The sequence below is a fragment of the Centruroides sculpturatus genome, unplaced genomic scaffold, assembly GCF_000671375.1.
Source record: "Centruroides sculpturatus isolate CEXI.00-Female unplaced genomic scaffold, Cexi_2.0 scaffold962, whole genome shotgun sequence".
NCBI lineage: Eukaryota > Metazoa > Arthropoda > Arachnida > Scorpiones > Buthidae > Centruroides > Centruroides sculpturatus.
This window is the reverse complement of record NW_019385202.1, coordinates 200,965-218,632: the sequence shown is the minus strand read 5'-3', so window position 1 is coordinate 218,632 and position 17,668 is coordinate 200,965. Positions and strand designations below refer to the sequence as shown.

Genomic DNA, 17,668 nt, shown 5'->3' with positions numbered 1-17,668 from the left:
GCAATCATCCAAAAGAATTCCAGTCGGCAAATTTAAATTTTCGCCAGTGCTGTGGCGCTTCGATGTTTGGCTATGTCTTGGGCTACTCAAATATGTTACGTTTTTGATACTAAATTAACATCTGAAGTATAATTTTTTATTATTTTTATATTTTTCAATATATTTATTTTGTTTGTACAAAATAAAAAAATAACTTTTAATGATACAATAGTCTTTGTTAGGCTTAACATCGACGAAAATTCAACGCAAAGTGACACGCAATGGAGAAAAATTTCGACATTGGATACGTTAAACTATTTTTTCGTATGTAAATCAGTTATCTGAAATATCAGTTATCCAGACAACCCCAGTCCCCAATTGATTCTGAAAATCGACGCTCTACTGTAATTCAATAATTTTCTTAAAAGTTTTCTTAAAAGTTTTATATTTTCTTATATTTGCATGAAAAATAAAAGAATTTTTCATACAAATATAAAATTTCTTGAGAATTCTTAGTTTTCAGGCATGTTGTTATCACGAAACAAACATAATGTGGAATAATTTTTTTTTATCACTTTACTGTATGAATTAACATATTATAATAATATACAATTTAGTTTATATATGCAGCTATACATTTTAAATTTTACTTATGTAAAAATAAACACATTAGATAAACAAAAAATCCAATAAACAAAAATAATTTAATAATTAACAAATGTTTTTGACTGTTTTCAATGGTCATTCTCAAGTTTACATTATATTCAAATAGTTTTAAAAGAACTGTAGCATTTTTTACTTGTGTTCATTTTTTTAAATTTGCATTTATTGAACTATTTCGATAAATTTAAGAATAAATAAAAATGTTCTTATCTAAATTTAGTAGAATTTTTGAAAATAAGTAAAAATGATTTCCTAAATGATCAAAAATGTCCAAAATAATTTTAATTAACTGTTCTGATTTCCTTAAATACTTTTGCAATTAATTTATATATATATATCAGTTTCAGAGTTGAGTAAATCATTCTTTCACTAAACTCTAAGTTTATAATTACCTATCTTCAAGTGAAGACTGATAATATCCATGGAGAACTTTATTTTTTATCCAAGATATACAATTTAAGGTAGATTCTGGTAATTCAGGATTACTCATATTCTGTTTATACAGCATGGCTAATCCAAGAAGTGCTTCTTTCCTAATTTTAAACTGAAATAAGATATCAATGTTAATCATTTCAACTATATTGCAAAATTCTAAACATAAAATATTTATTTTTATCAAAAACATCCATAAATAATTATAAATGAATTAATTCATAATATTCACAAATATAGAGTAATTTAAACTCTATTTAAAAGTCTAAAAATAATATTTAATAAAGCAAGCTTCATAATCATGTTTATTTAGTTTGTTAATTTTCTTATTTTACATCTATTGTTATTACTATTTTATTATAAAAAAAATAAATGTGTTCACTAGACTCTGTAATAACGTTAAACACATTATTTATAATGTACTCACAAAAAGCAGATTCATTCATTAATTAAAACTTCATTTTAAGTTAAGTTTTTTTGCTATTATTATCTCTATCAAATAAATTTTTTTGTAGAAAGGGGCTGGCAGAATTACAATTTAATAAAAAGTAAAATACATCTGGATACAAGTCCAATTTTGCTTGCCATGTCCAATCACCAGGAACAACTATTTCCATTGCAGAGACAACCTTTCTTTAGAGGCTATGCCTCGGCACAAATATGCAAAACAGTTTATCGTATCCAGATGTATTTTACTTTTTATTAAATTGTAATTCTGCCAGCTTTTTTCTACAAAAAAATATTATATTTTTAATTGTGTTGGGATTGTCACCTGTGGACATTTTAAACTGTTTTGCATATTTGTGCAGAGGCATAGCCTCTAAAGAAAGGTTGCCTCTGCAATGGAAATAGTTGTTCCTGGTGATTGGACATGGCAAGCAAAATTGGACTCGTATTCAGATGTATTTTACTTTTTATTAAAAAAATAAATTTTTATTTGAAATTAAACTTCAATTAGTTCAGTAAAATTCAACAACTAGCTTTAATTTTTCATAAATAATAATATGCAGGCCTCAGAGTGCCATTTTCCCTGTGAAAAAGTAAGAAAAGTGAGTTGAAGTACAGAAAAAAATGAGTTAAAAGTGAGTGCAATAGTGACAAAACAAAGCAAAAACATGGAAGGAAAACTCAGCAAAATAGCAGTAAAAGCTGTTTTTTTATTGTTATGGTTAAATACAATTTAAAACTTTCTGTATATACTGTAATATTTCCATTAAACAATGAATACTTAATAAGTCTTTGGCTTCTTCTGTAAATAATCAGTCATGAAAGATGATGTTCTTTTATTAAGATTTTTCTGGATGTTTTCAGCTTCCTTTTTTTTTTTTTTTTGCTTTTCTTGCTTTTGAACACTTAACAGTAACAAGCATGACACGTGCTGCCCATATTTCATTCATGTTCTTGATGTTAATGGCCTTCTCCAGTTTTTTGTTTGCTGCTTATAACAAAACTTGGTCTGTCTCATGTATTTCACTTTCTTATACTTTTTCCTGTTTTAAACTCTGCTGCAGTGCCATAATCTTTTCCTTGTCATGAACAGCTTTCTTTTGATGTTCTTCAAAATGTTTCTGTGCTTCCTCTTCTGTTCTTTTTTTTCTGTTTCTCTTATTCTTTTAACTTCTTTTCATTTTCCAATTGTTCTTGATAATTTCTGTGTGCTGAGGCAGCTAATTTCAGTAGATCCTTTGTAATAGGTACAGTACAAAGTGTGAGCTTTGGTCATACATGTTTATTCCCTCTTTAACAATCAAAAGTGAATTAAGCATTCTTTCTGACATTGATGCTCTATCAGGAGGAAATGCCCAGCGAGAAATTGAAAATCTCCATTCTACATCAGCATTGCCATGAGAGAAGGTCAATGCTGATTTCACCAATTTGATTACACTGGAATATCTTGCATTCCTAAGGGAGTCAATCAATTTAAAATACAGACTCCAATAATAATCAATTCTCTCATCTGTTGGGTCTGTCCAATCACTGTCAACTCGCTCAAATTGAAGTAGCCACCAGTCATCCTGCAAAGTATCCTCAGCAATGTAATATGGAAGAGCTCTTACAACAATTACAATGTCCTTATAAGTGCTTTTTTCACTAATATTACTTAGCTGAAGACATGTCAATGATTTCAACAGTTTGCATTGAATTGGAGCATTTTCTATCATATATGTGGAAGCCACAACATAGTGTTTCTGTAAGCAACTGCAAAAATGCAATTGATCTTTCTGAGATAATTTACTCAACTCATTGGCAACCTCAGCACTGCAAATAATTTTGTCTAATGTCAAAAGATTTGTCTTGTAAAATAATTTCTTTGGATTTAATACATTACTATCAGGCATAGCAGACTTAGAATGAAAAAAACAAGCTTCAAAATATCTACTTTCAAAATTCTACTAACTAGCTTTAGAAGTAATTTCACAGTTTGCTGTACAGGAGGTTCTTCTCTTTGAAAAAATGATATATATTTTGTGAAAATTTCTGCACTTAAAATGCCTTGAAGTACTTCTGCTTGTAAGGAACCAAGTCCGAGCTTTATTTTTAGTTATTTTTTTATTTTGTTTTTTATTCTATTTTTGTTTGGGGCTTATGTTTTGTTAGGGCAAATGTTTCCTCACCAATCACCTTAAAAACTTAAAATAGAAGAAAGAGAACCTACTCACCGACAAGAAAAAGCGCCATAGAAAAAACTCACGCACACTTGTGCTCCTGAGTGAAAAAAAAGTAAGTCCGCACCAAGAAGAGGGGGACACCCCCAAGCACAACTCAGAAACTTGTTAAACCTTAAAGAATAAAACATACTGAAAAATTGTAAAAAAGAACAATGTAAAAATGTAAAAGGTTAACAAGTATTGTCAAGAAATAAGTTGCCAGGCAGAAAGGAAAAGTTGACTGTTAGCAATAAGTATGTAAATGAGGGGAGTGATCTCACTCAGAATTGTGACATCACCTCACAGTATAAAATCTGAACCTCAAGTGATGATGACTGAGGTGAGCTTCGAGCAGCAACCGATAAGTGGTTCCAAGGCAATTTGAAGTTATTCAATTTGTAGATCCAAGTTTTGAGAAAGTCTTGAGTGTTGAGGAAAAAAGTTCCTAGTATACTGAGGTAACGATTAGGACCTTAGTTCATAAGAATTGTTGTACATAAGTTAAGTCTGAAATTTTGTGGAGTTCCAAAGGGGAATAGATTTAAGTTAGCAAATAGATTGATTTGTGTATTGTCGGGTTGATTCTTATTGATTTTTTCTTTGAATAAATTTGTTGTTAATTGTTACTAAATTTTTGTACATAGACGTTATTAGAATTGTTAAATATTGAATTTGATTTTGACTAACTATGTCATTATTTATATAACTTCTTCGTGCACACTGGGGTGTATAATAAACAAAAATGTACTTACTCGTGCCTCTAACCGGCGAGTAGAAATACAAAAATAAATAACTTTGTAAAAACAAACGTTTTCCGAACACTTTCCGTGTTCTTCTTCATGTAAAATGGCTGGATTCCTTATTCTAAAACATCGTCACTCAATTTTTTAAAAGGAAAAATTTGAACGACAATTCGATTGTGCGATATCCACTGCGCATGCATTGTATCTGTCATGTTCCTGTCATTCAGCATCGCATTTACTCTTCTTTTACGTGTCTGATGCACTATTTTTATTATGATCTTTACATGTCCTCGTGCATCATCCTACACCAACCACATCTTTAGTAATCATTATGTAATAAGGTTTGCCAAGCTAACGAAAGAGCCATTTCTTCTCGGGAGTTAATGCATGTAGATGTAGTGTGCGCCTTATATATTTCTATTGCTTCTAGCCATTTGAGGTGTTCCATGTGTTTTGTTTTGACTATTAACGATGTCCCTGCAAAGTCTACATTGATGCCTGGTTCTGACGCATAAATCGCGAGTGATGTGGTGGCTCTGTTGTATTGTATATCTGCTTTGTGTTCCTTAATCCTGGTCCCTATTGCGCGTTTCGTTGATCCTATGTAGATCAAATCCCTACCAAATCTCTCATCTCTCATCTCTCACCAGTATTCGGTATATGCCTGGCAATTTACTTGGGTCAGATGGGTCCTTTCCATTCTATATAGCCAGGGACATGACAGATACAACGCATGTGCAATGGATATCGTGCAATCGCATCGTCGTTCGAATTTTTCCTTTTAAAAAATTGCGCGATGATGTTTTAGAATAAGGAATCCAGTCGTTTTACCTGAAGAAGGACACAGAAGGTGTTTGGAAAACGTTTGTTTTTACAAAGTTATTTATTTTTGTATTTCTACACACCAGTTAGAGGCACGAGTAAGAACATTTTTGTTTGTCATTATTTAATTTGGTGCATGCTTAAAGTCCAGGCCTGGCACATTAACGCGACTCCGCGTAAAGTATCCATTAGGTAATGGCTATTTCTGGCACAAAGTCGTGTCGCTAATCGTTGTAAAAGGCGTAAAAATAATATAGTACTTTACAAACAAAATTGAAATATGATTTAGTATTTAAATAAATGTTACACAATGTTACACATCAAACATTAAGTTCAATTATTTTTCATGTTCTATAATCATTTTACAATTATATGAAAACACGAATTTACCTTTTTATCTAAAGTTCGTTCTTTTACAAAATTTAACAATTCTTCAGAAATGCTACTGAAATCTTTTTTCGCAGCACTTATAATTGCCATAACAACTTCATATCTTACTGTTTCTTCTGGATCATGCTGCCTATGTCGTAATTGTTCTAGGTCAGAAAGTCAATTAAATTAATTATACACATTAACAAAATTTATCATCTATACTTTTATATTATATATCTACATAAGAGCAATTAATAAATAAAATTTGTTTCAAACCTATTCACACATGAAAAGTCATGATAGAAACAATTTCTAAATTCAAAAATTGTTTTACATTAACAAAAATTTTTTTATAATTTTTGTCCACTTTTTTATTTTAAAAATTCATTCAACATTTAATTATATATGGGCATTATCAGTTCATAAATTTATTTAATTCGAAAACTGAAATTCTGAATTAGTAAACCTTTATGCCACTGACTTAGCCTTACATTGCCTTTGAATCAAAATTTTATTAATTTTAAAAATTTTTCACTAATTTTAAAAAAAGAAGTATTTCTTCAGTTTATGTTGTATTTATTTACTTCTTCATATAATTAAAAATATTTAAACTGTACATAATCTATGAAAAGTTAATAAACAATCTTAAAATTATGTAGAAATATAGTTTCAGCATTTTTATTTAGACAATAAAACAAACATTTAAGAAAAAATCTCATTAACTTATTCTGAATTTGGCAGTTATTGAAAATGATAAGATCCATGTAACAGGTCTTGATTTTTTAAAATAACTATGAGAATTAATACTTTATTAGAATTTATAACTTTGCAGTAAAATTAAACTACATTTTATTTTATCTGGTAAAAACAAACTGATGCATATGAATACTTTCTTGTTATTATAAACTATAAATTATAAGAAATAAGGCAACGAATCTGATAATAATCCATTTTATAACATTTATTTCATTAAATAAAGTTGGATCTGAAAATATGATAAAGAGTAAAGTGATAGGTAAAAATAAAACTTAAGCTAAATATAATATGAAGATATATAATTTAAAATAGAATACTCACACTTCAACTTGAAAAATTAAGCTAAATCTAAATTAGTAGTTATTTATTGTGACATCGTCACAATGCCAGGCTGCAATTTTCAATTTATTTAATTTAAAATATATGCTCTCAACCTCAAATTAGTAGTGGTTTGCCCCTGTACAACATATTTTAACTTTAACAATAGAATCATGCTGATCATCTAAGCTAATACTTTTCAAGGGAACTTCCTTTTTGCATTGGAAAAGTTCATATATATATATATATAATTGGATTCTCCTGTCCCTAAGGTTTTTATATCTGGTCTCATCTTTCATCTATCTAACTCCATTCTTGAAATTAACTCGTTTAACGCCATACGACGCGCACGCCATCGTAATGGAAATTCCCGTACAGCGCCATACGACCGCCGGTAGACGTAAACAATGTAGTTTTACTCAAGGTTAAATTTTCCTGGCGTCGTATGACGTTTTCTGCATGCTTAATGCTGGCCTCTCGTGGACATCTATTCAGTTGGCTTCAAACGCTGGCGGTCGTATGGCAAACCGGTTCTAGCTACGACCGCCGGCACGTCGTGTGGTGTCGTGACGCGGTACAATGTCGGCGGTCGTAGTTTTTTTTAAAAATAAAACTTTATTTTATATCTGATAGTGGTTTATTTTAATAGTAAATAATTTAAAATATCGAAAATTAGTTTAATTATCCTCTTTTATCGCATATAAAGTAAATAATATTATTTAAAAAAATTAAAGTATATAAGTGCGTTTTAATATATATTTACAGAAAAAAAACATCATTTGCAGTCGAAACAAAGTGTGAAATACTTTAACACACAGATGTAAATACTTTTAAGTAGGGAAAAACGTCTAATTACAGTGGGGTTGTAAAATTTATTGCCTGGGAGAAAGCAGTGTCAGGTTCAAGGTCATACGACTCCACGGTCTTTGTTTATATATATTTTTCTTATCGTCGCTCTCCTGACTGTTGTACATCGACCCTTTTATTTACGTTATAATCAATTATTAGATATCAAATTTTCATTTTTTGGCCCCCCTGACGGAAAGTATCATATTACAACAAGCAGTTAACATGTTAAGAAAAACCAAACAGACAGACAACTGTGGAAATCTATAGGTCTACAATTTTTTCAAATTGAAGCCTAATTTTTTAGTTATTCATAATTTCATTTTACAATGAGAATTTTTTGTTAAATCATTTTAAATTCAAATTCAAAAGACAAACTATAATATTCAATTTTCTCTTAATTATTTAAAAATCTAATCACAAAACAATTTACCTGTAATATCTTGGCTTAATTCAGGATGATTCAATAGAAAATGCATAGAATACTGAACACAACGCATTCTAACTTGCACACTGATATCATTATATCTAAAAAAATTATCAAAGAAATAATTTATAAAATTAAAGAATATTTCTTTCAGATCATATTTTTAAATACTAAGCAATTTTGTATTTATCTGATTTACCTACTAAATTCAAATAATATAATACTAATAACAGATTTAATAAATCCAAAAACATTTAATGTTTAATAGAAATATCTTGTGAATTAATTTATTATTATTATTATTATACAGTATTTAGTGGGTTATACTCGTTTGATACCAATGGCTGTGTATTATGCCAGACCTGAGTCAAGGCATGGCAACCAAAACTAATATTAAGTGTGTCACAGTGTCTGTATTCAGGAATTTTCTAACAATGTGTCATGTATTCAATATAGTGTGCCTTCTGTAGTGTGATGTATGTATTTCTATTCAATTGTAATGTTCCCAGGCTATTGTGTAGTATGTGTGATATCACACCTGTACAGGAGAGAACGACAGGTACAATAAGCACCCTATCCATCCTCCACAGATGCTTTATTTCCTGGGTGAGTTCTATGTACCTGCTAATTTTTTCATTGCATGTGTTTTGTATATTGTGAGTGTTTGGAATGGCTATGTCTATAATGTATGTGATTTTATTGTGTTTGTCAATGAGTGTGACATCTGGTCTATTATGATAAATTGTTTTATCTGTGATTATGGCTCTGTTGTAATACATTTTGTGCATGTTGTTTTCTAATACTGTCTATTGAAATGTATTTGTAGTATGGTTTATGGATGTCTAATAATTTCTGCTTCTTTGCAAGCTCTTGGTGTATTATATTTGCTACTTGATTATGTGTGTGTAGATAATCTATCTGTGCCAAGAGCTTGCACCCAGAAGTGATGAGTTCTATAGTTTCAGGCATAATGTGACATTTTCTGATGTGTCATTTGTGAGTGTTGTATCTTTGACTATGTATTTTTTGTAGTTTTTAGTATTTATGACCTGATCCTGTATGGCAATCATGAATCCTTCCGTCTCCCCAAAGAGGCATCCTCGATCTAACCAGCTGTTTGATGCAGTTTTGTCAACAAAATCCTGGGCCAGGTCATAAGGATGCCTGCCATGGAGAGCCTTTCGAGCCCACGATTGCTTGATGGTGTCTATGCTTTTTATATGTTGTGTCATGTCTGTATGTTGTGAGTGTAAGTTTAATGGTGTGTTATTTGAGTCTGCTAGAGTTACTGCTTTATGTAACTGTGATGTTTCTTGTTTCTTGTAGAAAAACTCTCGCAGTGACTGTATTTGTTTGTAGTGAAGGTTAACTATGTCAATCAGGCCACGTCCGCCATCTTTACGTGGAAGGGTTAATCTTTCTGTGGCGGATTTAGGATGATGTTGTTTATGCTTAGTAAGTGTTGTTCTAGTTTTCCTTTGGAGTTGCTCGAGATCTGTGTGAGTCCAATGTATAACTCCAAAAGAGTATGTGAGTACTGGGATGACATATGTGTTTATTGCTTTAACTGTGTGTTTTGCATTTAACTGTGTTCTAAGTATAGCGGCATTTAACCTATTTTGGTATTCTTTAATTAATCTTTGCTTTATTTGTGTATGTTCTGTTAGTTTGGTCTGTTGGAATCCTAAATACTTGTAGAACTTGCCCTCTTCCATGGATTCAATAACGTCTCCATTTCCAAGTGCAAAATCTTCTTTCTTCAGGATTCCTTTTTCTATGTGAAGTGTTTTGCATTTGTCTAGGCCAAACTCCATTTGTATGTCCTTGGTGTATGAATGTGTGATTTGTAGCAGCTGCTGAAGTTGTTTTTGTGTGGATGAATAAAGTTTTATGTCATCCATGTACATGAAATACAACAGTGGAAACTATGTTGTTTTTTTATGTCTGATATTGTAGCCATAATGCGTGTTGTTTAACATGTTGGATAATGGATTCAGGGCTAGGCAGAACCAGAGAGGACTCAAGGAATCTCCTTGAAAAATTCCTCGCCTAATGAATATTTCATTTGTTTGTATGGAAGTGTTACTAACCCTGAGATATAGTGGTGTTCTCCAGTGCTGCATAGTGTTTTGGAAGAATGCAATGAGTAATAGATGTATTTTGTACATGTGTAGAATATGTAGCAGCCAGCTGTGTAGAACACTGTCGAATGCTTTTCTGTAGTCTATATATGCCATGTGTATTTTCTGTGTTGTTCGTGTGCTTGCTGTAGAATGACTGAATCTATGAGTAACTGTTCTTTGCATCCCCTGTGATTTCTACAGCAACCTTTTTGTTGTTCTGTAAGAATGTCGTGCTCCTCAACATGTTTATATATTTTGTTTGTGATACATGCTGTCAATAATTTGTAGAGTGTTGGAAGACATGTAATTGGTCTGTATTGTGTGGTGTGTGTGGTGTTGTTGCTTTTAGGTTTAATATAGGTGATACCCCGAAAATTTGGCATGTCTTGTGGATTGATGATAATGTGTGTTAGATGTTTGGCTAGTTCCTGATGCAGCGATGTAAATTTTTTGTACCAGAAATTGTGAATGTTGTCTAAACCAGGTGTCATCCAGTTGTGTGTTCTGTTAACAGCGTAGCGAATGTCGTGTATGTTTATTTCAGCACAGGGCATACTTGGTATGTTATGCAAGTTTCTGTTTTTCTCCTTGATCCAGCCTGCATCAGCATTGTGTGTAACAGCATTGAACTAAAGAGAAGACCAATAAGTTGTGTGTTCTTCTGTTGGTGTGCCACTGTGCTGTGTATCAGTGTTTGTTTTGTTACTGATTTGTCTGTAGAAAATTTTTTCGTTGTTTGTAAATAACTTATTTTGATGTTTTCGTAGTGTACATGTTTTGTATCATTTGAGTCTACGTGCTTTGGTTGCGAGTTTCTGTTTTAGTGTATCAATATATTCTGTAATGTATGTGTTGTGATGTTCATGTTTTGTGTGTGTTTTGATTTTCTTGAAAATGTTTTTGAGTTGTTTCTTTAATTTGGATGTTATGTTGTTTTTAGTGTATTGTGTCAACCTGCCTAATTGCTGTCTAATGTCATTTATTTGTGTTTCTATTCTTCTCTACCAGGTAGGCTTGTAATAGAATTGTGTTTTGTGTCTGTCTGTCTGTCTGTCTGTGATTGTATTTTCAGTCCATGGTGTGTTATTACTGTGACTGCTCCAGCATAAACTAATGTATGAATGTCTGAGAGTGTAGAAATTAAATGAATGTAATTTGATAGTAAGTGAGTGTTTACATAATTTAGTGTTTTTCCTACTACCTTTGACGTGTTGATTTTCGGTATTTGTGGTCTTTGTGTGGGATCTGTGCCTGTATATTTAGTGGGTGTTTCCTGAAATATAAGTGAGAGTGTATTAACTAATTCTACGTGTATGTTATCAGTGATGGATGGGGAAGTGCCTACATTATCATTAGTGGTACTTGTGTGTGTGCTGTAATCAGTGCTTGTTGCTGTATTATCCTGACAGGTTACGTAATCTTCATTAATGTTAAATGTTTCTGTCTGTTGATGTATTTGATCAGCAACCTGTTGTTTGATAAGTTCAAGTGTTGTTTGTGGGATAAGGTTGTTGTGTATAATTGTTCGTTTTTGATCAACAACCCTTTGTTCGGTGACAGTGAGGTGAGGATATTGTTGTGTGAATATGTGGTGTAGTTGTTGTCTGTATGCTGTCATGTTTGTTTCGAGTCTTGTGATGGTGTAGTAAGTGCGGATGATAAATTTGTTCATTTCTGTTGTCCATTTCATCCGTTGGCGTGGTTTTCCAGTTTTTGTGGTCTGTTGATGCATTGCCACAGAAACACCAAAGCTAGGTTGATTCCTCATTTCTGTTGAGGGCATTGCAATAGCCATGCTTGGGCCAGTGCTGCTTTCGCCACCGGTAACCAAGGGAGACTGGAGCCTATTTTTCGAACGTGAGCCTCTGCCTAACCCACGAACGCGGACCTTGTTAACCCGGGCGACGTCCGAGCCAGTATCATGCTTAGATCTGGTTACAACCATCATAAATTTCTCCACAGAATGTGGGTGTGTGGTCACTCTTAGCTTCATTTCTCCCCATAGACCTTACTGGCATGGGTGTCCCTACCAGGAGCTTGTGCTCCAGCCTGCATTGCCCTATGGTTCAGTAAAAATACTGAGCTCTCCCACCACGACCAGGTGGTGACCACGGGAGAGTTATTATTATTATTATTATTATTAGTAGTAATCCCCAAAGAACTAACTTGTTGAGGTGGTGGCAATTGTGTATTCCTATGATTTAGTGTTTAGGATTCAAACGGACAACGAAAGAGGTCACTTACAGTTCATCCACTGAAAATTTCATTTGTAAAAAAAAATTTTTTAAAGCTTATATTTATGTCCTGGCTGAAACCTTTTTTATTGAATGTATAATTTTTATAAATGTATATGCTGCTGCCTGAGGGAATTTTTTAATGTTCTGCATGTTGAGGAAGCCTCCAAATAAAGGGCATCTCTGCCATAAAATTGTAATTTCCTGATGATGTTCGAAGGGACAACAAAAAACATTTTATAGTTCATCCACTGACAATTTAATTTCATTTAGTTTCATTTCATTAGTTTCATTTTTTAATTTTTTTTAAAGATATGAATTTTAAATATGGCAGCTCCAAGTGACAGAAGGGTAGAAGAAAAACATTTAGAGAAGGCTACTAATTAAAGAACATTCAAATTGAGGGTGAACAATTGTGGAAGAATTCTAATTACACTCAGAGCCACTCGCAAGAGATCTAGAGCAACAACTGAAGAACCTAGAGTGTTATAGAATCATCATCCATATGCTACATAAGGCTTCACTACTTGAAACAGTATATACTTGCATAATATCCCTAAACATTCCAGATATCTGGAAGAGACTCAATGTTTAACAGCTGATAATCTGTGCATAGATGATGCACAGCTTCACAGTTTTAGAAATGTTTTATAATTTATTTAAATATATTTTATAAAATGTTTTATAAATTAAATCACAAAACTAATTACAAAACTTAATTATATTAATATATTTTCATTTTAATTTCCAAAATATTTAAATCATATTATAAAATAACAATATTCAATTTTTATATGAAGCTATAAAAATATTCAATTTCTCTAAATAATTTAGTATTTATCAAGTTTAACTGCTAAATAATCCCATGTGTCTCATTTATATAATTATAAGATTTCTTAGTTAAATACTCAACCACTTTTTAAGTTAATCATTATAGCAAACAAAACAACAATATGGCAAAATGCTGACAAACTAATAAAAAAAGTTTACAATAAAAAAACTCTCATTATTCTGATAAAAATATTGTTTGAATATCACATTATTCTCAAAGAACTCATCATAAATCTCACACATTTCTTTACATATTTCAGAAGTATTTAAGCCAAGTTTAATAGACTAAAATTATACTTCTCTGTTCTATCACTAAGTTTGACACAATTCTTGCTTCAAAATGATCATAAACAAGCAATGAAAAATCTACAAACAAAAATCAAGTCTTACAGAAATTGATCAATAATTATGGAGGTCAGTCTTTAGAGTTAATATAAAATTTATGTAGAAAAAAAATGTGGAAAAAATTATGTAGACTTGTAATTTTTAAAACTGCAAATTAATGTAAACACTATTTTTTTTCTTTCAAAATGGATATTTTAGTAAAGTATTTTTAGAAAATGCATACCTTCCAAGAAAACAATTCCATAATGGTTTATTTTGTGCAGCAAGATCAGAGTTTTTATCAGAAAACATTCTAGCCAATAATCTACTAACTTCAAGTCTTTCTTTTTCTTCATTACTCTAGAAAACATAATAAATAATTTTAAATACATTACAATTTGTTTTCACTAAATTAATTTCTGTAGTTTATATAACATCATAACAATACAGTACAATTCCATTAATCCAAACTTTTTCACTAAATAAAACAAAAAGAAGTCAAAGATTATTTTCTTAAACATAATTTGAAAAATTAGAAATAATGTTAGGATGATAATTTGGTATTATTAAAAACTTTCCAAATTAAAAGAACTATGTTCAAGTTTAATTTGTATACAAATTGACTTTCATAATTCTGTTCTATCTTGAAGAAGGTTAAATTGACTTAACCAAAAGTTGAGTTGTAATTGGACTGCAATTTGAAAAAAATTGTAAACCTATAAATTTCCACTGTCATCCATCTGTCTTTCCTTAATTTTCAGAACAATGTTAGATAAATGAAATTCAAGACCAAATATGAAAAAAATTAAAGGCAGGAAGCTCCAACTAACTATACATGAACTTCCAATGCAAACCAAAAATTGTTATTTCAATTCAAAAATTTTCTCCTGAAGAGTTAGATAGATGACTGGCATGACTCCATTGCTAATGGAAAAGTATGATGTACAGGGGCAGGACACTACAGTACTAATTTGAAGTGGAGAGCATATAATTTAAATTAAATAAATTAAAAATATAATTAAAAATTGCAACCCAGCATTGTGATGATGTCACAATAAATAATTGTTCATTAAAGTTAATTTGTGTTTGGAAAGTTTTTAGTAACACCCATTTATCATCCTCATGTTATTTCTATTTTGTGTAGTATTTCTGTAAACTGGTGTTGCCCAAGGTTGAAGAACACCAGTGTTCTTTAACCTTGGGCAACACCAGTTTGCAGAAATTTCCTACCAGTCTGTGAAAAATTTCATAAACTGACAGGAAATTCAGTAATAACAAAATAATAAGCTTTTAAACTTGTAATTAATATAAACAGTTTTTATTTATTTTTTATTATTGCAATTGTTTAAATAAAACTCATTATAAATCAAAATTTTATTAAAATTATTAGATAATACTATAATTACTCTATAATAATAATAATAATTAGTGATGAGACAATACCAAAATTTCTCCTGATTCAGATTCTTTTGAATACAGTACCTTCTAAAGTTTATTTTAGTTTAGAAAAATTAATGATTTACATTAAGAGCATGGTACATTCATTAATTACTGGTAATAAATATCAAGCTGAAGAATGAAAAATGGTTGGTTAAAAAAATGAAAAATAGTAAATAAGAAGATGTACACTTTTCAATGGGTGTCTTCTAAATGATTTAACTCAGTCATATTTAATACTATATGCAGTTTGGCAAATGATGCAACAAGCCAAATAAATATCATCACCGTGAGTGATTTTTGAATTCATTCACTCGAGTAACGAATACGTAGACTGACTCTTCTTAAAAAATCAATTTTTAAAACTCAAAATGGCATTAAATTTAGCTCAAACAAATATTTTCACTCAGAAACATACAAATCTCATTTGAAAATTTAATGTATTACAGCACATCTGTGAATCATCATAAAAACTTTCATAATATAATAAAAAAGTCGTTTTATCATTAAGAGTAAACATACTAAATATTAAAAACAATTTCATATAATATTGTTTCAATTAAAATATAATTTTGTTTACATTTTAAACTGCTTTGCTGACACTTCAATATTTTTGCTGACCACTGGCCTCAATTTGAAACTCACTAGCATGATAGTTCAATCAATGTTAACTCACTTATAATTAAAATTTTTAAAAAGCAGGCAAATTTATAAAACAAAAATTAATGAAATTACTAAAAAATTAAAATGAATTTAAATTTGATTATCTTTAGTGCAAGACGACACTAAAACACTAAATTAGACAACACTAAAACAATTTCTATAGTTATATTGCATGACTATAGAACTATAACAATATAATTATAGAAACAGTTGCAATTAATTTAAAAAAATGGAATTAAGGATTAAAAAATTCCAGGCAAAATTAAATAAATAAAAATCATTAAAAATAATAATTAAAATTAAAATCAAATCAATTGAAAATTAAAAGAATGTTTTTAAAAACCATTTAAAAGTTGTTTTGAAATTTTAAAATTGTAAATCTAATTAATTTTTAAATTTTTGTCGTTTATGTGAGGCAGTGATACCTCACACAAACTTTGCTTTTAATATACAGGGTGTACAGAAAGGTGTGTAAAAAACTTGAGAGGTTATAGAGAGGTCAATTTTGAGTCAAAAACTCTAGGGCTACTTTTTTATTTGAAGCATTCATTTTGAGTTATAAGTGATTTAAAAAATGTGATGTCACTTCCTGTTTAGCAAAATGCCAACTGATGTATGAAAATATTTGTTGATAATTGCACATTAGTTTGATATTTGTTACTTATTATTTGCAATTTTATTAATTTGTTACTTGGATTTTGAGTCTGTTTTGTAACAATACATGACTTAACTTTACATGTCTGCTTCAGGCTGATGGTGAGTTCCACAATTAGCCAAAATTTGCATACTTGAAAATGTTCTTGGAATATCTTCGAATATAATGTTTTAAACATTTAAGTTTAAATTTTTAAGAGTTAAACTTTTGAATTGGTCTCATTCAGTTTAGCAATCTAAATTTCTTAAAAAAAAGAAGAAGTAAAAAACTGGATGTAACTGTTTTTGAATTATTTTAGTACACCCATTTAATTCTCTTAATATAAAAAAATTTGAAAGTCTCAGAATTTTCAGTCAATAAAATCCTTTTGATTATTGGAGAAAATTACCAAACTATATTCAGATGAAATGGTTTCTTTAAAGTACATCAACTGTTATACACTGGAAAAAAATAAAACTTCCTACTACACAAATAATTTTTATACAAATTCAGAGCTATTAAAATTAAAGTACTGATTAGAAATCATTGGCTACTACAGTGGTATAAAACATTATTAGGCATATTACAGGTTTAAATAATATATACAATTTCAAAACATATATTTTAATTAAAATCTTACCTTTAGTTTAAATTCAAGTTGTGGTAAAACTGCTACTAACATACTTGGACAGATGGAATTTAATTCATATATTAGATCATATAAATGGTGACCAACATCACTTCTAGATGTTTTCCCAAGAATAAGAGCATTGTTAAAGAACTGTAAAATTTATAAAATAAAAATTTTAAAATTAATCAAAATGTGTTTATTTTTATTAATAAAATAACTTTTAATACAATAATAAAGAAAAAAACATTAAAAATTATTCATATGCATAATAAGTTTTTGTTGGTGCGACTATCATGACACTCTCCTATGAACATCCCAGTTGATGTCTAGACCTTTGTTTATATAAGAAGATTCTTGTACTGTAAGGTCTCTTTTTATGCGGATTATTTTTATGCGATTTCGAACTTGTGCGGTTTGTATTTCATCCAAAAACTTCTTGGACAAACATACACATAGGCTTGTTTAGGAAGACTGCGTATAGACAGTCTCCAAAAATCATGGAACGCTCAAAGCTCACTCCATTTGTTCCACTGACATATAACGTTTATGGATGTAAAGGACAGCTAGATCTACCTTAATCGCTTTAGTTCCTAGCAATTTTTGATATAAATGTAATTAAACATAAAAAATACTTAAAACTGAAAAAAAACGAAAGAAATGCGTTAATTTTGAGGAAAAGCTTCAAAGTTTAACTTCCTTTGTCTCGCCCTTCTGTGAAATTTAACACTGATGAGTCATTGTTTACACATCTGGATGACCTTGAACACAGCTGGAGTTGGATTTCC

General features: G+C 30.3%; 1 protein-coding gene across 1 annotated transcript in view; it reads right to left on the bottom strand.

The window, feature by feature from the left end:
• LOC111636082 (sister chromatid cohesion protein PDS5 homolog B-like) overlaps positions 1-17,668 on the bottom strand; it is a 133,018-nt gene that overhangs the window by 63,462 nt on the left and 51,888 nt on the right. Inside the window, exons 8-12 of the mRNA XM_023381252.1 lie at positions 16,893-17,033; positions 13,763-13,878; positions 8,013-8,107; positions 5,678-5,823; positions 1,035-1,186 (exon numbers count right to left, since the gene is read on the bottom strand). Of these exons, the coding sequence (XP_023237020.1) occupies positions 1,035-1,186; positions 5,678-5,823; positions 8,013-8,107; positions 13,763-13,878; positions 16,893-17,033 (650 nt within the window). The remainder of the gene's footprint in view (positions 1-1,034; positions 1,187-5,677; positions 5,824-8,012; positions 8,108-13,762; positions 13,879-16,892; positions 17,034-17,668) is intronic.